Source organism: Oncorhynchus mykiss, chromosome 7, assembly GCF_013265735.2.
Source record: "Oncorhynchus mykiss isolate Arlee chromosome 7, USDA_OmykA_1.1, whole genome shotgun sequence".
Lineage (NCBI taxonomy): Eukaryota > Metazoa > Chordata > Actinopteri > Salmoniformes > Salmonidae > Oncorhynchus > Oncorhynchus mykiss.
The window spans coordinates 20397295-20420921 of record NC_048571.1 but is presented as its reverse complement, the minus strand read 5'-3'; the positions used below and the strand labels follow the sequence as shown (position 1 = coordinate 20420921).

Sequence of the window (23627 nt, the reverse complement as noted above, 5' to 3'; positions counted from 1 at the left end):
AGACATCCATATAGTAAGACTTGCATATAGTAAGACTTATAGTAAGACATGCATATAGTAAGACTTATAGTAAGACTTATAATAAGACATCCATATAGTAAGACTTATAGTAAGACATCCATATAGTAAGACTTATAATAAGACATCCATATAGTAAGACTTATAGTAAGACATGCATATAGTAAGACTTATAGTAAGACTTATAATAAGACATCCATATAGTAAGACTTATAGTAAGACATCCATATTGTAAGACATCCATATTGTAAGACTTATAGTAAGACATCCATATAGTAAGACATCCATATAGTAAAACTTATAGTAAGACATCCATATAGTAAACCTTATAGTAAGACATCCATATTGTAAGACTTATAGTAAGACATCCATATTGTAAGACATCCATATTGTAAGACTTATAGTAAGACATCCATATAGTAAGACTTATAGTAAGACATCCATATTGTAAGACTTATAGTAAGACATCCATATTGTAAGACTTATAGTAAGACATCCATATAGTAAGACTTATAGTAAGACATCCATGTAGTAAGACTTATAGTAAGACATGCATATAGTAAGACTTATAGTAAGACTTATAGTAAGACATGCATATAGTAAGACTTATAGTAAGACTTATAATAAGACATCCATATAGTAAGACTTATAGTAAGACATCCATATAGTAATATACAGTTGAAGTCGGAAGTTTACATACACTTAGGTTGGAGTCATTAAAACTCGTTTTTAAACCACTACACAAATTTCTTGTTAATAAACTATAGTTTTGGCAAGTTGGTTAGGACATCTACTTTGTGCATGACACAAGTCATTTTTCCAACAATTGTTTACAGACAGATTATTTCACTTATTATTCACTCTATCACAATTCCAGCGGGTCATACATTTGCATACACTAAATTGACTGTACCTTTAAACAGCTTGGAAAATTCCAGAAAATGTATTTCAAGGCCTACCTTCACACTCAGTGCATCTTTGCTTGACATCATTGGAAAATCCAAAGAAATCAGCCAAGAGCTCAGGAAAAAAACTGGTGATCCTAATTGACCTAAAACAGGGATTTTTTACTCGGATTAAATGTCAGGAATTGTGAAAAACTGAGTTTAAATGTATTTGGCTAAGGTGTATGTAAACTTCTGACTTCAACTGTATTTCATAACATCTATTTGCATTTGGAATTATACAGTTCAGGAGAACAATATCATGTTTCTAATTCGAGCTCCTAAAGCCGTCCAAGTTGCCATGGCACAAAATGGATACCCAGTGTAATGCAGCACTCTGCACTGCAATAATAAAAAGTTGTTGATTCAAATATACAATTGTAAGGCAACCAGCTGCAATAGAATTGTGAGTATGCTTTAAAAAAATAAATAATTGTTGAGCAAACTCACAATCCTATTGCAGCTGTGGTAATAAGCTAATCTTGTACATCTTCTGACCTAATGTCACGCCCTGACCATAGAGAGCCCTTGGATTCTCTATAGTGGTTTCGGTCAGGGTGTGACTAGGTGGGTGTTCTAGAATGTGTATTTCTATGTTGGTGGTTTTGTATGGTTCCCAATTAGAGGCAGCTGGTAATCGTTGCCTCTAATTGGGGATCATATTTAGGAAGCCCTATCTCCCACCTGCTTTGTGGGATATTGTGTTGTGTTTGTGCATGTGCACCACTTCTTCACGTGTCGTTATTGGTGTATTGTTTTTGTGTAAAGTTTCACTGAAATAAAGATGTGGAACTTCAATCATGCTTGCCCGTGGTCCGCTCATTACGACGATCGTGACACCTAACCCTGATACACAATTCAAGTCTCAATTGTATCAAGGCTTAAAAATCCTCCTTTAACCTGTCGCCTCTCCTTCCTCCACACCTTTTGAAGTGGATTTAACTTTCACCTGGATCATAGCTTTCACCTGGATTATCCTGGTCAGTCTATGTCATGAAAAGAGCAGGTGTCCTTAATGTGTTGTACACTCAGTGTAAATTAAAGCTTAAACCCTGCTGCTAGAATCACAGTGGAAAACAACTGCACTAATGCTAGATTTGTCTTTACTAAACATGGTTTTTAAAGACTCCACTGCAGGCTCACTGCTGAAAGATGATCAACTTTTGCTACAGAGACTCTAAAAGCAGAAAAGCTTCTGAACATCCCATTTTTTTTCTATGACCCTAATTGGAACATGCACTATGTCCTGAAGCCTCAGAAGTTACTCCAAAAGAAGAAACTGTCCTCGTTTCAGATTCTACACTTCAAAGGCTATGCGGCCTGCCTGCCTTCCTGCATGACCATGTCAAGGAAGAAGTTTCGAGTCAAAGATAATGTCGGGGTTCTGTGATAAAGTTTTGTGGGGCCAAACACTGCCTGCTTTACATCTAAACTTCTACAAGCTAGTTGAGTTTGGGGATTTCACTTGAATATACTTTAACACTGAAGACATGATTTGGAGAAAGTTAGTACACTAACTGAACTATAATCTGTCTCCATATGGCAAAATCTACCTAGTTACAGTAAGTGACAGATTGATCACTGCATGCTGGGTAAGCCTCTTAGCCGTACAGTAGGTTCACCCACTCAACCATCTCCCTCTGTCGAGGGTGTAATAAGCTTATTGCCAAAATATAAGGATGTTTACTTCTGGATAGAAAAAACAGAGGCCGTGACACTGTGTTGAACACAATAATGGTACCAAGTGAAACGAACACTGCCCCTACCTCGTTCTCCAACTAATGTGCATGAATTGAGGAGAAAACTGAAGAGGCAATTGGGCATATCCTCCTCATGTCTGCCAAGAGTGGCTGAATTTCCTCTTCACTTGAACACTATAACATACAGTACAATATTAGGGGCGGTGATTATAGCAAAGGGAAATAGTGCCTCGAATAAACGCAGATACTGATAACCGTTTTATGGACATTCCATGATATATCTCATTCCCAGTGAAGGCTATAGTTATAGGGGATGCCTCGAAAGGAAGGAAGGAAAAGGGGATACCTAGTCAGTTGCACAGCTAAATACATTCAACCGAAGTGTGTCTTCCAGATTTAACCCAATCCCTCAGATTCAAAGTCAACGGCGCCCGGAGCAGTTGTTGTTGGGGGTTAACTGCCTTGCTCAAGGGCAGAATGAGAGATTCTTTCCACCTTGTTGGCTCGGGTATTCAAACCAGCAACTTTTCAGATACTGGCCCAACCGCCATCTGCCTCCTACACAGCATATAGCCACCAAGTCCATGGGTAGCTGACTATGGCTGTCTTACAATAGAAGTGTAATGTACATTTCATCATATGTGTCATTGAAAGTGAATATTGTAGTGGATGCATCAACATAGACTACAAGGCCATGGGAAGTTGACTATATACAGTGCCTTGCGAAAGTATTCGGCCCCCTTGAACTTTGCGACCTTTTGACACATTTCAGGCTTCAAACATAAAGATATAAAACTGTATTTTTTTTGTAAAGAATCAACAACAAGTGGGTCACAATCATGAAGTGGAATGACATTTATTGGATATTTCAAACTTTTTTAACAAATCAAAAACTGAAAAATTGGGCGTGCAAAATTATTCAGCCCCTTTTACTTTCAGTGCAGCAAACTCTCTCCAGAAGTTCAGTGAGGATCTCTGAATGATCCAATGTTGACCTAAATGACTAATGATGATAAATACAATCCACCTGTGTGTAATCAAGTCTCCGTATAAATGCACCTGCACTGTGATAGTGTCAGAGGTCCGTTAAAAGCGCAGAGAGCATCATGAAGAACAAGGAACACACCAGGCAGGCCCGAGATACTGTTGTGAAGAAGTTTAAAGCCGGATTTGGATACAAAAAGATTTCCCAAGCTTTAAACATCCCAAGGAGCACTGTGCAAGCGATAATATTGAAATGGAAGGAGTATCAGACCACTGCAAATCTACCAAGACCTGGCCGTCCCTCTAAACTTTCAGCTCATACAAGGAGAAGACTGATCAGAGATGCAGCCAAGAGGCCCATGATCACTCTGGATGAACTGCAGAGATCTACAGCTGAGGTGGGAGACTCTGTCCATAGGACAACAATCAGTCGTATATTGCACAAATCTGGCCTTTATGGAAGAGTGGCAAGAAGAAAGCCATTTCTTAAAGATATCCATAAAAAGTGTTGTTTAAAGTTTGCCACAAGCCACCTGGGAGACACACCAAACATGTGGAAGAAGGTGCTCTGGTCAGATGAAACCAAAATTGAACTTTTTGGCAACAATGCAAAACGTTATGTTTGGCGTAAAAGCAACACAGCTGAACACACCATCCCCACTGTCAAACATGGTGGTGGCAGCATCATGGTTTGGGCCTGCTTTTCTTCAGCAGGGACAGGGAAGATGGTTAAAATTGATGGGAAGGTGGATGGAGCCAAATACAGGACCATTCTGGAAGAAAACCTGATGGAGTCTGCAAAAGACCTGAGACTGGGACGGAGATTTGTCTTCCAACAAGACAATGATCCAAAACATAAAGCAAAATCTACAATGAAATGGTTCAAAAATAAACATATCCAGGTGTTAGAATGGCCAAGTCAAAGTCCAGACCTGAATCCAATCGAGAATCTGTGGAAAGAACTGAAAACTGCTGTTCACAAATGCTCTCCATCCAACCTCACTGAGCTCGAGCTGTTTTGCAAGGAGGAATGGGAAAACATTTCAGTCTCTCGATGTGCAAAACTGATAGAGACATACCCCAAGCGACTTACAGCTGTAATCGCAGAAAAAGGTGGCGCTACAAAGTATTAACTTAAGGGGGCTGAATAATTTTGCACGCCCAATTTTTCAGTTTTTGATTTGTTAAAAAAGTTAGAAATATCCAATAAATGTCGTTCCACTTCATGATTGTGTCCCACTTGTTGTTGATTCTTCACAAAAAAATACAGTTTTATATCTTTATGTTTGAAGCCTGAAATGTGGCAAAAGGTCGCAAAGTTCAAGGGGGCCGAATACTTTCGCAAGGCACTGTATATGGATGTCTTAATATACAGTTGAAGTCGGAAGTTTACATGCACCTTAGCCAAATACATTTAAACTCCGTTTTTCACAATTCCTGACATTTAATCCTAGTAAGAATTCCCTATTTTAGGTCAGTTAGATTCACCACTTTATTTTAAGAATGTGAAATGTCAGAATAATAGTAGAGAGAATAATTTATTTCAGCTTTTATTTATTTCATCACATTCCCAGTGGGTCAGAAGTTTACATACACTCAATTAGTATTTGTTAGCATTGCCTTTAAATTGTTTAACTTGGGTTAAACGTTTCGGGTAACCTTTCACAAGCTTTCCACAATGAGTTGGGTGAATTTTGGCCCATTCCTCTTGACAGAGCTGGTGTAACTGAGTCAGGTTTGTAGGACTCCTTGCTCTACACTCTTCAGTTCTGTCCACAAATTTTCTATAGGATTGAGGTCAGGGCTTTGTGATGGCCACTCCAATACCTTGACTTTGTTGTCCTTAAGCCATTTTGCCAAAACTTTGGAAGTATGCTTGGGGTCATTGTCCATTTGGAAGACCCATTTGCGACCAAGCTTTAACTTCCTGCCTGACTGATGTCTTGAGATGTTGCTTCAATATATCCACCTAATTTTCCTGCCATCTATTTTGTGAAGTGCACCAGTCCCTCCTGCAGAAAAGCACCACCACAACATGAGGCTGCCACCCCTGTGCTTCACGATTGGGATGGTGTTCTTCGGCTTGCAAGCCTCCCCCTTTTTCCTCAAACATAATGGATGGTCATTATGGCCAAACAGTTCTATTTTTGTTTCATCAGACCAGAGGACATTTCTCCAAAAAGTACGATCTTTGTCCCCATGTGTAGTTGCAAACTGTAGTCTGGCTTTTTTATGTCAGTTTTAGAGCAGTGGTTTCTTCCTTGCTGAGCGGCCTTTCAGGTTATGTCAATATAGGACTCGTTTTACTGTGGATATAGATACTTTTGCACCTGATTCCTCCAACATCTTCACAAGGCCCTTTGCTGTTGTTCTGGGATTGATTTGCACTTTTCGCACCAAAGTACGTTCATCTCTAGGAGACAGAACGCATCTTCTTCCTGAGCAGAATGAAGGCTGCGTGGTCCCATGGTGTTTATACTTGCGTACTTATGTTTGTACAGATGAACTTGGTACTTTCAGGCATTTGGAAATTGTTCCCAATGATGAACCAGACTTGAGAAGGTCTACAATGTTTTTTTTCTGAGGTCTTGGCTGATTTCTTTTGATTTTCCCATGATGTCAAGCAAAGAGGCACTGAGTTTGAAGGTAGGCCTTGAAATACATCCACAGGTACACCGCCAATTGACTCAAATTATGTCAATTAGCTGATCAGAAGCTTCTAAAGCCATGACATCATTTTCTGGAATTTTCCAAGCTGTTTAAAGGCACAGTCAGCTTAGTGTATGAACTTCTGACACACTTGAAATGTGATACAGTTAAACAATCTGTCTGTAAACAATTGTTGGAAAAATTACTTGTGTCATGCACAAAGTAGATGTCCTAACCAACTTGCCAAAACTATAGTTTGTTAACAAGACATTTATGTAGTGGTTGAAAAACGGGTTTTCATGACTCCAACCTAAGTACATGTAAACTTCTGACTTCAACTGTAGATGTTATATAGATGTTATGACACAGATGTTATGAACTAGATATTATGAAATAGATATTATGAAGTGGAAATGATGAAATAGATATTATGAAATAGATATTTGTGACATGTAGATAGCCACAGACTTTGGTCTATGTTGCTGGTGGCTTTTCTATCTCTCTGCCTGTTGACTAGTAACAACACCTGTTACATTTAGCTGTTTTGTTGACAACCAGCAGCCAACCTGATTTTGTCCTTTTTCCCACAGCGACAAAAGCTGATTCACGTGCTAGAGGAAGAGCGACGCCTACGATTGGACAGTGAGAAGCGGCTTCGGGAGGTGACGGACGAGTCGGAGCTGGGCCGAGTGCAGATGGTTTCGCTACAGCAGCACTTCTCCAGGTAACATGCAGCCCCTACGCACGCACACACACACACACACACACACACACACACACACACACGCATATATACATACACACTGACACAGGCACAGACATGAGCGCACACACACCGCCGTCCCACGCGCCATGGCAACGTTTCCATGACAACAGACCAGTAGGCACCACCAGCTTACTGTACCACTGTAGCATGACACAGGTCAGACACAACCTATATAGGCCTATATCAATTCTGTCTATGCTACCATCAGATTGCACTGTCGTACTCATTGACATAATGCCAAAGATTTTAATGCCACAGACTTTACCACGGGTTTCAAACTAGGGGCCAATTTTAATTTACACAGCCATCTCTGTTTTTAAATCTTTTGTGTTGAGACATCTTTATTGCAAACGGTCTCTCCTCAAACCGTCTCTTCATTCATCTCTTGGTGTATCACTTCATCAGTCAACCTTGACTGTATTGAAATAAAATAAAAAAATGTTTATCTCTCCAACATTTAAAATGAAGGAAGGGTGAAGTCTTTGTCAGTTCTCTGACCGCGAAGAATGACAACTGCGTCGACAGTCCATTTCCCCTTTTACTATAGGATCATTTACATCCTACTGCAGCCTCATTGAGGTGTGACGTAAGCAAATTCACTACTCAGCTCAGAACTGATGTCATAATTAGGAGATAGTCATTCAACGCACTGCCGCACGAGAATAACCCGTGGATTTTTAGAATGAGCGCTGATCTTCCCATTTTAAATTGGGCGAGGAAAATCTGTCCTATTAAAATAGTGTGACATTGTATTGGGGTTAGTTGTCTGGAGTTAGTTGCTCAGAATGACCTCTGAACTCTGTGGGTCGTCATAGTTGTCATGTAGTGTTTTAACTATGGGGTCAGTACAGCTATGGTACAAGTCTAACAATGGTATAAGTGTTTCTTCTCTAAGTTTTGTAGTAGTATTGTAAGAAGTCTGACGTTCTTAAGACCGCAAACACCAAGGGTGTTTGTGGGCCAGTGGCTACTGTCGCTGCCCTTGGTCAAGGCGATTGGAGTGTAAGCATCCCCCAAAATCGCAACAATGGTGTCAGAAGTGGGATTCGGACCCACGCCTCCAAGGAATGTCAGATGTGTAACAGTGTAGTGGCTACTATGGCAACTCACCCGCTTCACTCAACCGCATTCACAACAGCTTTGATGGCTAACACACTCCAATGCACATCAATGAAATGTTAATGAACTTATATCCCAATGATTCTATATGGTGTCAAACTTAATGGCCTAGTAGTGGTTAAACCATCAGCACGGGCCATTGTCATTCCAGCCCACGAGTTCAACATACCCATGTCCCACAACTCTGTATCATGTTCAGCGTTGGCTGTGGCATCCTGTCACCGTATGCGTATCCATCAACATATTCATTCTGTCGTGGAATTCCTTTATCCATGTGGGCGTACAGTATGGATTAGATTTTGCAGTCAGCACAGAGAACACAGTCAGCTCAGACATGCTATTGTGTATCTGTATAGTAGCTAGCTGTCCCCCCCCCTCCAATATGGAATAATGCCTGAGGAGTCAGGCACAGATCATTCAAAACAGAGATCTAATAAAAGTCAGTGAGCGGGGGCGACATCGTATCATGTTTACATAAGTGCCTGTCGCCAGTCTTTGTCCCTATTCATTTCGCCCTTCCCTGACTGCCTCTGTGACTGCCTCATTTATGTCTGCCATCAGTCTGATCCCCAATCAGTGTCTGACTCAACCAGCCATAGCCTTATTATGTGTTCTGTCACATCATCCAGACTCCCGGCTGATCTCAGATCTGTTTATATTCTGGGCTATCACTGGCGCGGACCAATGAATCAGCTGATGGAGTTAGCATAACGATGCCCGATGTCCCATAGCCCGAATAAGTGAGGCGGGCTAGACTGGGTGTGCATGTATGTGTGTAGGGGAAAAAATATATTAGGCCTATCTGTGATTGGGTCCTGCTCTAGTCCCTTTGTGACAGATGCTTCCGTCGCCGGGCGGTTGCCTCTCTCCAGACGGATTGTTCTTATTGGCTGTGACTCCTGTGGATGACTGCATGCCTCCTCGGCCCCTAGACTGTGGAAGAACAATGTAGACAGGGATTCCATTATGTCCTTATAATGCTCAGCGAAAAGAGACCTTCCCACTACACGCTATAGGAGATGAAGTGCTTGGCATTGCTGGTGTAATTCTCCCTCGATTGCTCATTGTCAGTAGTGGTGGATGGCAGTAATTTCAACAAGGATTGCTAGAAATGTGTTTTTTTTTTACATTATATTGCTCTTGTTTCTGTACTTTTCAGTGCCTATTAAAGGAGGTTTCCCTGCAGTGACAGACACAGAGGAGCTAAAAGGCTTTAGAGAGACTCAGTGGCTTGTTGAATTCATAATGTTTGTTTTTGTATGTTGGAGTGTCTGGCTGCATCGGTGGGTTCGGGTGTGGGTTCGGGTGTGGGTTCGGTGTGGGTGCGTGTGTGTGTGTGTGTGTGTGCTTGTGTGTTTATTGTGTACATGTTAGTGTGTACGTGTGTGTGTGTGTGTGTGATTTGCGTGTATCCCTGCATGTGTGTGTGTACCTGGCCTCTCATTGGATTATTATGTTTACATGGGAGCCAGAAATGTGTGGCGGTGGTCGCAGTGGCAGATGGGACATCTGTGTGGTCACTTTAATTAAGAGCTTACCAGCCAGCAAACCAGTCAGTCAGCAGGCTGCCCACACTGTCTTCAGCCTGAACCATTGACCCACTTGATAATGCCAGCTCTGCACTCTTAAGTCACTGACACACACACACACACACACACACACACACACACACACACACACACATTGTGTGTAGTGCTTAGTTCAGGATGATTGAGCATATTGTGCCATCTTATAGTTGCATTATTTCATTATCCCACTAAAATCTGATTCTCCAGTGAAATAACCTTCCATTGTACCTGTTTCTTTGCTTGTCAAGGATAGAACCTATGTGCCCTACATACATCTTGGCAACATATATTCTACATCAAAATGCACTACTTTTGACTAGAGCCCTATGGCCCATGCTTGAAAGTAGTGAACTATTTAGGGAATATGGTGCCATTTGGGATGCAGACATAGCCTACCATTAATTTCTCATCAGAAGAGAATAGCCTCACCCCATGAATGTGTCTCATAGATAATATCCAGGAATTATGGAGGTTGATATCCAATCTCTTTGGGTGCTTTAACACTTGGTCCCTTTGAGACCATTTTTGCAGATGTTTTGTGTGCAGTGTAAACACTCCAAAGGAAATCAGACCCCTCAAAAGTGGCCCTGAAGCAAACCCGAACTGAAACCATCTCAAAAGGTGGTCCGAGTTCGGTTCTCTTGAATTCCGCTGTCCGGTTCCTTTTTTAGGGCAGTGTGAACACAAAGCTCCCCGGGTTCGCTTCTCATTATTCCGGCATAACACACTGGACTACTGCAACACCGTTTCCTCTGACGTAACTCCTCCCATTGATTTCACGAAAGAGAGAAGATGATGCCGTGTAGGTTGGAAGAAAAAACGTGCTGTTTTTGGATATTGATTAGCGATGCACAGACATTGCAACATTTGTGTGGAGTTTCGTACTGATACGATGTTCAGATCATTTTTTTTTGCAATATATGATCTATAGGATGAGAGCCTGTAAACTGTTTGTTTGATTATGCGGGTTGAATAGCATAGCAAGACAACAACATATTTGGTGAATCAATGCTTGCTCTTAAAGGGCCATTGGGTGTACAATTTTCAATTACAGCATTATTTAATCTGAAGTTATTCTTCTGTTATTTATTCTGTTGTTAAAATGATCTTCTGATCATTAATATTATGTCTCATCTTTTAACTAAATGCAATCTATTAGCTTCCAAAATGTGAGTAGGTATATCTAGCTGTCTGATAACATGTTCTGATGGAATTGCTTGTCCTGCACTTTGTAAAAACCCAGAATGCATTGAGTGAATGTTGGAAAAAAAATATTAGTTCCTTTCTAAACATAACAATGTGTGTTGTTGTTTGTGCTGTTGTTTGTGTTGCACTGCTTTGCTTTATCTTGTCCAGGTCGTAGTTGTAAATGAGAACTTGTTCTCAACTAGCCTACCTGGTTAAATAAAGGTGAAATTAAAAAGATGTGAATTCAAAGAGGACTCAGGCCACAAAATAGGTGAAGTGAATTGGCAAAACATTTGAGTCCTCATTCAAAGGCAAGGGCAGTAGGAATAGAAAGAGAACTGAGTTCTTTTGCTATTTTTTTTTTTTACCCAGAGTACACTTTAAAGAGGACTGAGATAGTTTATTTTAAAGAGGGCTGTATGTGAAAACACCCTTAAATAGACTGGAATCTATTTGACCCTTGGCAACAATTAATTTGAGTTTTGTTAATTGTGGCTCCCCAGGCTGTATCACATCCCATAGGGCGGGACACAATCGGCCCAGCATTATCCGGGTTTGGCCGGGGTAGGTCGTCATTGTAAATAAGAATTTGTTCTTAACTGATGAAAGAAAGGTGAAATAAATCAAAATGAAGTCACATTCAATGATGATAGTGCATTGAAATAAGGTTAGAATAGGACCTTTTAAATTGGATAAAGATAAAATACCACAAACACATATCAAAATTTTGGTAACATTTTTATAGCCTTGAGGAATAATGCTTTATAACATGTTATGAGCCTTTATGGGCCTGTCTTAAAGGGCTATAATATGTTATGTCTGTCTATATGTAACAGAACCATATTTTTTCAGTCGAACTTCCTTAACATAACAGGACACCCTTTTTTGTGAAGTTATTAGTCTGTTTTAGTTTCGTCTTTCCACAGCCTGGTTTCATAGACTAGACGTAACATAGTACACGTACATTCGGAATACTCAAATTAGTATGATATGTTATGTTTGGTATGGTTACTTAAGACAGAAACAAAAGTAGGGTGGTTGGTCGGGGTGGATGGGTAGGCGTATAATGCAAACGTCTAACAACCCAAATGTGACGTCTAGTAAACCAAAGGTTTTGAGTGTGAATCTCATCACGGACAACTTGAGCATTTTATCTAATTACCAACTTTTCAACTACTTACTACTTTTTAGCTACTTTGCAACTACTTAGTATGTTAGCTAACCCTTCCCCTAACTTTAACCCTACACTTAACTTCTAAACTTAAACCTAACTCCTAACCCAAACCCCTAGCCTAGGTAAAGTTAGCCACCTAGTTAGAATTCGTAATATATATTATGTTTTGCAAATTCATCATATATAATACGAATTGTAATTCGTAACATATCATACGAAATTGGTGATGGACATCCACAAATGAATGCATACCATTTGAAATATAAAATATCATACTAAATGGAGTGTCCCAGATTTATGTACAGAATAATACGAAATGCTCTGAGACCAAGTTGCTTTCCAATCTCCTGTTTTGGAAAACCAAGGTGTTGTGTGCTGATATGAGAGAGTTATGTTAATGAGCTCTTGTTAGATCCATGGCATCTCGCTGTCTCCCTCCGTCCTTCACTCTGATCAGGGAATAGAGAAAACACACATCAGAGAAAGCCTAAGAGTGGTGCCAGACGAACCCCAGGGAAGCATAGCTTTTTACTAACCCCAGCGGGGATGTGTGTGTGCTTCCTGATGTGCCTCGGTGCTTTCTTTTCGGGAGGTGAATGTAAGGGCAGGAACCTGATCGAAACAATCGTTTAGTGGTTGGTCGTCTGGCTTTTTTCTCAGTTTTATACACAAAAGACGTCATAGTCTCGGTTCCCAGTTTTTTGTTTTCCTTTGTGTTCATGTCTGTCCTCAGATCAGCAGGTCTGCATTCCTTAAGGGACTGGTCACTCACACACTCGAACCCCACCAACACACACACACCCTCCCCCATCCCTATCCAGCTGAGCATTAAAGGGGAGGAGACCCCAGCAGGAAGGTCACATGGTCGGCCCCTGACTTGGGTCAGCCCTCAGGGAGCTAGCTCTAGATTGGTCGTCATTAAAACTCAGGGATTAGTGGAAGACTTAGAGCCCACACAGTCCACCCTGTAGGTTATTTACACCCACAGGGGCCTGACACTGTAGAGAGAGGACAGAGGACAACGGGAAACCAACTAACAGGAGCCCTCTCAACTTCTCGAGGGCTGAAGTTTGAACAGTTAGTAGGACAGAAGCAGAGTTACATGGACAAGTAGCGGGAGATGGAGGTGAAAGAAGGTGGCCATTTGGACTTTACAAGAGGTTGACTGGACTGGATTGTAAGGAGAGCCTGAGTCACATCACCCCCAGCAGTCTATCCCTCCTCCACCCCTCCCTCCTCCCTACAGTCAGACAGGATGTCCTGTGGACAGACATGGACCCGGGGGCCACTGGGGCCCCCCATCAAAGGCTTCCACTTAGGGCTTGGCCTGAAGATGAGGGAAGCAGTTTTCAGGTAATGAAAGATCCAGGCTCATTCTGTTTCTCACTGTCTCTATTTGTCTTCAACACTTGTCTGATGTACCTTTCTGGAGACAGAACTTTGGAAACTCCGGGAGTACTCAGTTGCATGCTGGAGAACTCTTAAACCTGCACACTAAAGCCTATGTTTTTTTGTATAAGGTCCTGGCCACCTGCAATAATATGCTGACTAATCAATGGCCTAACTCCAAGACACTTATCCACGCTCTCCTTCTTGACTTTGAATCAGCTTTGTCTCTACAAGTTGAGTTCCTTGTCAGGATAAGGGAGGCATATGGACTACAGGCTTGTGAATACTAAGAACAGCAGCAGATGATGACTCTAGGTCTAGATTTACAACTCTGTGGAGTTTTCTGTCTGCACGTTACTGGTGGTGGGTGGGGTGGGGGGGGTAGGATGATGTAAGCAGGCAGGAATGAGTGGATGGACGTTCAAGTCCAGACGTGTTGTTTGGAGAGTCATGCTTGGTTTCAGACTGCTGAAGCTGGCCCCCACAATTACCACAGACTGAGAGAGGGGAAGAGAGGAGAGAGACCATAGGGTCAGGCTATACAAACACCACAGACCATGGTCATGTGCTTACCTCGTTAACGTGTTAGCGCGTTCCGGCCCACAGCTGTACCGGCAAGTTATCACCCGGCCACAGCGAGCTAGCTAACACACATATTCCCCTGATTCCCAATGAGCTCGGTGTTTGTGTGCACTCACGTTCAGAGATCAATGCCCTTTTAGGCTAATCAAACACCCAATTCCATTTGAAGCATTTCAAACAGGGCCCCTCGGTCGGAGCAGCTGCGGAGTTGATTGTGGCGCTGTTTCACCCCACACATCTGGTGGTTTCTTGAGGAAAAAACAGCCTCTTTGCTGTTCCACTCACAGCCGTCAGACTTTGCTGTTCCACTCACAGCCATCAGACTTTGCTGTTCCACTCACAGCCGTCAGACTTTGGTGTTCCACTCACAGCCGTCAGACTTTGGTGTTCCACTCACAGCCGTCAGACTTTGGTGTTCCACTCACAGCCGTCAGACTTTGGTGTTCCACTCACAGCCGTCAGACTTTGGTGTTCCACTCACAGCCGTCAGACTTTGGTGTTCCACTCACAGCCATCAGACTTTGGTGTTCCACTCACAGCCATCAGACTTTGCTGTTCCACTCACAGCCGTCAGACTTTGCTGTTCCACTCACAGCCGTCAGACTTTGGTGTTCCACTCACAGCCGTCAGACTTTGGTGTTCCACTCACAGCCGTCAGACTTTGCTGTTCCACTCACAGCCGTCAGACTTTGCTGTTCCACTCACAGCCGTCAGACTTTGCTGTTCCACTCACAGGCGTCAGACTTTGCTGTTCCACTCACAGCCGTCAGACTTTGGTGTTCCACTCACAGCCGTCAGACACATTAGCGACAGATGGGAGACGGTTAGACTGATAATAAGTGTCAGTTCCATATTTAAACCACCCACTTTATTAGAGGGTTTGTTAGTTGCTGATTTCATTACATTTCTCCGTCCCCACCCTCCTTTGTGCCGCAATTAACCGAGTCACAGGAGTTCTAACGTAGTCGGGGAATTGGAATGATTGTGTTTATTTAGGGGGATTAGGGGAGGTTTTGAAATGACATTTCAGAGGCTGATCAACTTGGAGACTTGGTCATTCAGATGTAACCGTCTGTCTATCATTACTGTATAGTGGTGACAGTGGAGGAGAGGTCACTCCGTTTATAAAAATATACGTATTGCAGTGTGTGTTAGATTACACAGTGCTATCTGTAACAATGTCCGTAACCAAGACCTCCATGTTGATACACATACTCTACTTTGATCTGCACTCTTAAGTCACTGACACACACACACACACACACACACACACACACACACACACACACACACACACACACACACACTAATTCCCTTCCGCTACGGATTAACCATGTTGGTTGTGATGATATTTTACAGGCGTACTAAACGAGGTCAGATTACAAGCCTGTGTGAAAGTAGGGCATCCGTTGGTTCACACATGATCAAGGCTTTCCTGTCTTGCCACTGTTCAAAGGGCTGCCGCTGGGGAGGATGCAGACCAGCAGACTGCCTGTGGCACAGTGACATGGAATATGCAGTGACCTTATGGAAGTTGTATGGATCTGGTGGCGGTGGCACTCGTCTGTGGCAGTCACGCAGGCAGGCAAGGCAAGGCAAGGCAAGGCAAGGCAAGGCAAAGCAAGGCAAGGCAGGCAACACACGACACACAGGAGCTGTCTATGGTGTAATATGAACACCTGTCAACACACGATCAGGCAAGTAGACTGATACACATGGTCAATGCATAGAGACACTTGTGCCTTAATAGCCGCTCACTAAAGTCATTTATTTAGAAGGTTGAGCCAGTGAGGTTTCTGTCTGAACGTTCCCGAGAGCGACACTTTCTCCTCTATAGCTGTTGCTCGAGTGTCATTGGACGCTTCCGCCTTGTTCTGTTTATTTTGGATCGTTTTCAAAACCTATCAAGATGTCCACAGTACCGACTTGGATACACATGATCCCAAATGCTGACCAGTAAGAACATCTGTTTTGATTGTTTACAGCGGGTCATTTCATAGGGAATTCTCAGAGGCGTTCTCCTACCTCATCAAAATATTGAGAATAAAGGCGTTAACATGGCGCCCGCTCTAAAACCTGGCCAAAATCTTTTAATATATGTCTCTGGGTATTACTGTACAGATGTATGAACATATTTAAACTCAACATGTGAGTCAAATCTATCTTGAAATGACCCTGTACTTCATTACATAGCAGCAATGCCAGGCACAGTAGATGCTTATGATAGGGAATGACAGAAGAGCCTGTACAAGGCCCTCAGCTGGGATAGGTTGTGTGTGGAGGGGAGAGAACCTGACCACAGGCCACCTTCTCCTCTCCATGCCCCAAGAGGAGCATCCAGGCAGGGGGAGGTTTGAGGAGGTTAGGGGACAGCTGTGCTCCTGGTTTTGCTGTGGAGTAATCAGATTCATCCTGTCATCCTCCCTAAGTGTCTCCTCTGGGGCCCGTCAGTGATGTTCTGTGCAGCATGTGGGCCACACATGCTACCCTTCACACGCATATTCGCAGTCACACACACGCACACACACACACACAACCCTATCACCCTATCACAGATCCTCCGGGAGCCTCCGAGGGCTAGAGGCCTCTGCTCGTATGGGGCCCCTTGGCTCCCAGCATACTGCTAACTGCTTCCTATGGCCAGAGATGTACATGTGGAAAAAACATAATGGATTTGCTTGAACTCCAACCTCAACTAAAGGAGGGACAAGAGGTGGAAGAACGAGAGGATTGTGTTTTCAAGAGGAATTAACTCAAGTCTTATCCATATGTCCATGCAGTGACTTTTTGGTCGCATGTTTGTGAGAATTGTACCCTTTGTGACACGGTACTTCACTCAAATGAAATGAAAATGGTGGCAGCATCCTGGAGGTTGTCGTTATCTCTCTCAGAAGAACAGGAGGCTGTAAAACAGTGACATGACTGCCTTGGTCTGCCTGGCCTCTGACTGTCTCACTCGTCCCTTTGGTGTCCCCCTGCCTCCCCGCCATGCATGTCTCATTGTCAGCTTTATTAGGGGTCCAGGTCACTCAGTCCCCTCTAGGGTAGGAGGAGACGGTAGAGGCCAGTAGAGTCCCCATTACAATGACCCATTCTGGTCGAAAAACACAAAACAAAAGTTTGAAACAGGATTTTAAAAAAGTGGCTTAGCTTAATCTATCGCCCTGCCGGGCAATTACATGCATTTACAGAGGTTGAGGAGATTTAGTGGAAAAAAGTGTTCAACCTGAAAAATGGAACTTCAAGAATGCTGAGTCGGATAGTTTGGGTGAGTTTACCTGGAGCTGCTGCCAGGTAAAGATAAGGCAATGATAATATTTATCCATCAAGTCATGGTGACCCCTCGTGACCCCAATCCAGCCACAACCTGATGATTGTTCCCTAAGACTTTTCAAATTGTGCCTTTGTCAAACCTTCTTAATGGGGGTTTGGGAGAGCTCAACTCCCAATACCGTGTTGATGGAGTGGGAGTCTGGTCCAGGGCATTTCCCAATGCGCCCCGAGGCTGCAGTAGCCAGGTAGACCAATCCAACCCATGAGCTCGTGGTCTCACTCTTTATCTATCATGGTAATATGTGTCCTGAGAAATAAGTCTGTTTGTCTTTCAGTCTGTCTTCCTGTCTGTCAATTTGTGCTATTATTGCTTGTGTACAGTATTGCCATGACAACACAGCAGTGATTTACAGAGCAATAGAAAGTGTTGGTTTCAACTCAGCCTCCCTAATCCCTGGCAGCCAATAAAGCTCCATGTCTGCTGTCCATCCATCCATCCCTCACACTCATCCCAGGCTGAGTGATCCCTATCCTGGCTTCCCCCCTGTGGCCACAGACCTGATCCCTGGTCGTAGCCTAGCCGCAGCCTAGCGTCTACGCAGCAGGGGCTGTCCTCCTCTGGCTCAGGCTTCACATGGGACATATGGGAAAGGGTTTCCCTCCCTCCCCCTTTACTTCTCCCTCCCTTTGGACTTCTTCCCTTACCAGACTATGGTCCTGATTGGGACAGCGTTGGGATTGGATAATAACCCACCACAAGGCAGGCCACCTCATAGAAAGCGAGACTGGTTGAGACTGGCTGGCAGGTTGTGTGTGGTTCATGATTCCAACGCAGCGGCCAGCTAACGAACGACCAACCAAACGTGCTGGCAGTGTCTGTTAGATGGGAAAAGCACTCAGGCTTGTATGATTCTTGACTGGCCTATTTTAGTGGACTCACATTTTGATCTGTGTCTGGGTCATCCGATGACACTCTGAGAGCTGAGTGCTGAGAGCAGGCTGGCTGATCCGTCTGCTTGTCCCCATGGAGCTTAGGGAAGTGTGCACGGTGTTTGTGGCATTGTTTAGGAGAAGGGATGTTTGTAAGAACCAGAATGGACCCAAATTCAGCAACATGGGGTAAGTCGGACTGAGGCAATCTGATCCGTGTGAGCGTTTAAAGATCTGTGTGTTTGTGTGTGTGTCATTCTTTTTGCTAAATCCTTGGTTGTGCATGAAGCATTGTTAGAGGTACCTCTTGAGAATTCATTTAATTTTACTAGTATCCGTTCCACACCCGGAATAGCGCTTGATCGTTGTCATTGACAGGTGATAAAATGGCGTCCCATTTGAAGTCTGGGCGGTGGTGAACGTTTTCATGGCTTTAATGGCAGGAAGCTGCAAATCTGTGTTTCAATGTTCGGGCCATCTGAAAGTGGCTGAGACATGAGTAATGTGAGACACAGGACGCAGGGGAGACCGCCACACAGGGTGTTCTACCTCTACCAGGCCATTTTGGTCCATCAATGGTTTGCATGTTCTGACGACTTGTCAAACACACCTCATTCAGCTCATTCAGACATCTGGCTTCCTTCCCCCATTGTATTTACTTGAAGTTATGTGTGCGTGTGTGTGTGTGTGTGTGCGTGCGTGCGTGCGTGCGTGCGTGCGTGCGTGCGTGCGTGCGTGCGTGCGTGCGTGCGTGCGTGCGTGCGTGCGTGTGTGTGTGTGTTTTACTTATACCTGGGCCTGGAAATTGATTGGAGACTTAATTGTACTTCCTGGCTGTTGCCGACGTGTTTGAAATTCAGCTGGTGCAGTCTGGGGGTCAAACGAGTCAGGCTTTGCTTTCCTCAATCCATCCATCCCTCCCTCCCTCCATCCTTCCCTTCCTCCCTCCTTTTCTCCAGCGAGGTCCTCAATAGAAGGTCATTTACAACCAATGAGATTGTAACCACATTAAGTAAGGGCTGTTTGGACACAGATTTAAGCTTTGATTCTACACACAAAAAAAATAATCTTTCGCATCTTTTTTCACAAAGGTTGTTATCAGCGCTAATGGTTTGGGTTGACATCTAGTGGAGTTGATAAGTGTTTCACACGAAAATAGGAAATTCCCAACAGATTTTAAATGGCAATGTTATTACATTTAGTATAATAGACAAGGTTAATGGCTCAAGTTGTTAGGCCAGAGTCTGATTATTTTTTTTATCCCTATGTAAATTGAATTGAAGTGATATCATATTCACACTATATACAGCACATGTGCGACTTGAGGATGTTTTGAAATTGTCGATGGATTACAGTTATGATCCTAATCCAAGTTTATTATTAGAGATAAATGAAATAAACACTCAGAATCTTTGAAACCATTCTCACTCTATTTGATTACATATAAAACCATACAAAATGTAATACAAACGTCAAAAGCATTAAGCACTTGAAACAACCTCGCGGATCTCCCTCCCCTGTCCTCACCAATTCTACTGCTAAATAGCTTCAGAAAACACTATAATTCCTAATCAGTACACCATCAAAATGTGATTATCAGGGGTAATTGTCCAAGACAGTCCTATTTGTGATGCTCCCCCCAGATGAATCGGAGGGAGAAATGTGGTTACAATGAATGGGAGCTAAACTTGAACTCACCTTTTCAAGTTTACAGAGACAATAGAACTACATTTTATGTTCAGGTCACTGTGTGTGTAGCTGCATTAATCTACTTTAGTCATGTATGGTGATGAGGGATGAGATGTGTCATATGTAAATTGTAGGTTAGTAGCTGAAAAAACACCTGAGAAAGATTTGTTTGGCTTTCCTCTCATATGTAGCTTTTGAATGCCAATGTGGCAGCATTACGACTTGTCATAGCGTTGCGACATGTCATAGAATACCGACTTTTCATAGCATTACGGTACTTATCATAGCATTACGACTTGTCATAGCATTACAACTTGTCATAGCTTTATGAACTGTCATAGCATTACGACATGTCATAGCATTAAATCAAATCAAATTGTACACATAAAACTTAAAAGCCATACATGCACATTAATAAAATCATGGAGGATAACACACAATAAAGTCTGGGACTTATTTCCATTGTGGTCCTCTTGAGACAAGATGGCTGGACAAGATCAAACACAGTATGGCAGTGAAATAATAAAACAAAAACATAGAAGAAGAACATCTATCTCATCAAAAACAGAGAAGAAGAACATCTATCTCATCATTCCAGTTACATCATAGGGGTTATTCATATGGGCACAGAAGACATCAAACATATTTTTACTTTATTTTTAAAGCTGTCCAGAGAGGACGTTGCTTTTATGGGCAGAGGGAACTCATTCCATTCTGAGGCTCCAGTATACAAGAAAGTACCTTTCCCAGCATTACTCCTGAACCATAAATACTCCTGTAAACCAAACCTAGTTGAATCTGGGACACACTAGCTTCAACAGGCAGCCAGTTTAGTTCCTGAAAGCAGCTCCTGCCTATGTGAGTATGTGGACTCACCTTCAATACTACCCTGATCAGCTTATTCTGGGCTATCTGGAGCTTCCCCTTCATAAGTTTAGATAAGCCGCCAAACCAGGAAGTACTAGCATAGTCAAAATGGCATTGAATGAGGGCAGTAGCTAGCACTTTCATGGAGTCCTTATCAAGCAGCTTGGACTTTCTAGCCAAAAATGTCCTGGGATTAAGTGCTGGCATTAACCTTCCCTAGCACCTTATTGGCCATGCTCACACGTTCCAAGCTTCCATCAAGGATACATCCCAGTAGCTAACAGAGGTTTTAGTAGTCAGCACCTCACCCCCTAACTCCACTCTGATTTCAGATGACCTACACAATTTAGGTCTGGATCAAAGTGCAGAGATAGCTTATTATCTCCAAGCCATTTGCTAATGTTAGTAAGCTCTGTGCTAAGTATGCTCTCCAACATAGTTTTACTTTTGTGAGACACCAGAAGTGTAGAGTCATCCGCATAAAGAAAAAGACAGCAAGAACAAGCATCTTTCATATCGTTAATATACAATAAAAACAGCAGAGGCCCAAGCACGCTCCCCTGCGGAACGCCACAACTCATTGGTTTTAACTGAGACAGTGAACCATTAACCTCTACTGCTTGCTCCCTTCCTGATAAATAGGACTTTACCCAGCCTAGAGGGATACTGCTTAACCCCAGCACCTCCAGTTTGGAGATTAGGAGACAGTGATTAACTGTATCAAAGGCCTTCTGTAGGTCAAGCAGTACCATTCCACACAGATTTACCTCATCAATCTATTTCCTGATGAAGTCAGTCAAGTAAAGTAGACATGAATCAGTGGAGTATGTTTTTCTAAAACCTGACTGAAAATCATACATTAGACCCTGTTTGTTAAAACATATTCATACATTTGCTCATGTACATTTATCTCCAGGATCTTTGATGTTAGATACAAGCCTATAATTCCCAGGGTCAGACTTTATCTCCTTATACAGAGGTATAACTTTAGCTTGTTTCATGTCCCTGGGAAAGGTGCCTTGTTATAGATAGGGATAAAGTGACATATAGTAAACAGTAGCAGCAGTGTATGTGATGAGTCAACAGATACAGTATGCAGATATTCAGGGTAGCTACAGGTTAACTATTTAACAAACTATTAGAAAAGCTATTCAGCAGAGCATTACAGCTAGTCCTGGGCATTCCTTATTCATAGAATAGCATTTTGACAGTCACAGTGTCACGGCTGTTGAAGGAAGAGGACCAAGGTGCTGCGTTCTTTTATTAATACAAATGACGCCGAACAAAACAATAAACACTACAAAATAAACCGTGAAGCTAAAGGCTATGTGCCCTAAACAAAGTCAACTTCCCACAAAGACAGGTGGGAAAAGGGCTACCTAAGTATGGTTCTCAATCAGAGACAACGATAGACAGCTGCCTCTGATTGAGAACCACACCCGGCCAAACACAAAGAAATAGAAAACATAGAAATAAAGAAACTAGAATGCCCACCCTAGTCAGACCCTGGCCTAACCAAAATAGAGAATAAAAGCCTCTCTATGGCCAGGGCGTGACACACAGTATGGAGTCAGGCACCTTGTAACTCAGCATGTATTATGAAGTCAGACTTTGGTACCACTCTACAGTGGCTTCCATTCATATCCATGGTCCCTTTATCCCCCTCTGCTCTCTCTCTCTGCTTATATGGTGCACATACAGGACCCTGTGACTTCAAACAGTCTGGGGAATCCACCACATGTTGAAGTCATTCCCCTCAATCGGCACTGGAAGTCTTTGTGTGCGTGTGTGTAAGTGCGTATGTACTGAGGGGACTGTTTCTCCCCATCTTTCTTGGCCAGGCTGTATATTTGAGATTGAGCCTGGGCTTGTCCAGCATTGCTGGTTGGGACTTTGAGGCACACCATGTGCTCTCATGATCTGCCCTGAATCAGCCCCTATTAAAAAACACACAGAGACCCTTTCAAGTCCTGGCTAGCCGCAGCCACCAGACCTCCAGCCTAGAGCCCCTAGTCCTCATCCACAACACAGGCCAGCCAGAGGAGAGGAACATCAAAGGCCCCCATCATCCTGTCATTTAGCCATGTGGAGGTCACCGGGGTCAGACCACTGCCTCTCTACACAGTGATGTTCTGTCTGTCTGGTAATGTGGCGGAGAATGTGGAGAATTTGATTTGAATGTGTTTTTTGAGGGAAGAAAAGATCTTGAGGGAATGAAATAGTGAAATAAAGTTGTTTTGATAAAGCAGGATTTCAAAAATATTTTTTTATAACATTTATAATATGGTATCAATGTAAATATTGGGTAAATAATGCCTTTGCTCTCCTATTCATCTAGTGAATCAAAGTAAGGATCAGGAGTTATTCTTTACGACATGATCTGACCAGTAAATAAATCATGACCCTGGTCATACTGTAGACACACCGGTATGTTTGTGAAGAGGATGACTGAATCCCAGTGTATTTCAGCTCAGCCATATTTGTTTCCCAACTAATGTTAAGTCAATAAACTCTGAGTCAGTTACACCATGTTAGTTACTTCCAATACCATACTAATCTAGCATGTCATTCAGTCACAAAGTCCTTGACCTGACTACAATGTCCCAGTCCCACACCCCCTATCCCTGACCACAGCGATTAAGGACAGTGTCCTAAGCGGTGGGCTACAGCAATCTGCCATAGACCTGACCACTCACTCAGCCTGTCAATCAGTCAGACAGTCAGTCAGCTAGCTAGGCCTGATTTATAGCCAGCTTTTCTCCTGCTTCCAACTCAGTTTGCCAGATG

General features: G+C 42.9%; 1 protein-coding gene across 6 annotated transcripts in view; it reads left to right on the top strand.

Moving 5' to 3' along the window:
- LOC110527459 (nck-associated protein 5) overlaps positions 1-23627 on the top strand; it is a 179816-nt gene that overhangs the window by 96446 nt on the left and 59743 nt on the right. For 5 of the 6 annotated variants that reach the window (XM_036982868.1, XM_036982869.1, XM_036982870.1 and 2 more), the window contains one exon: positions 6886-7019. In XM_036982868.1, the coding sequence (XP_036838763.1) occupies positions 6886-7019 (134 nt within the window). Of the gene's footprint in view, positions 1-6885; positions 7020-13051; positions 13464-23627 lie in introns of those variants that run through there. The other variant, XM_036982871.1, reaches the window with a different exon arrangement.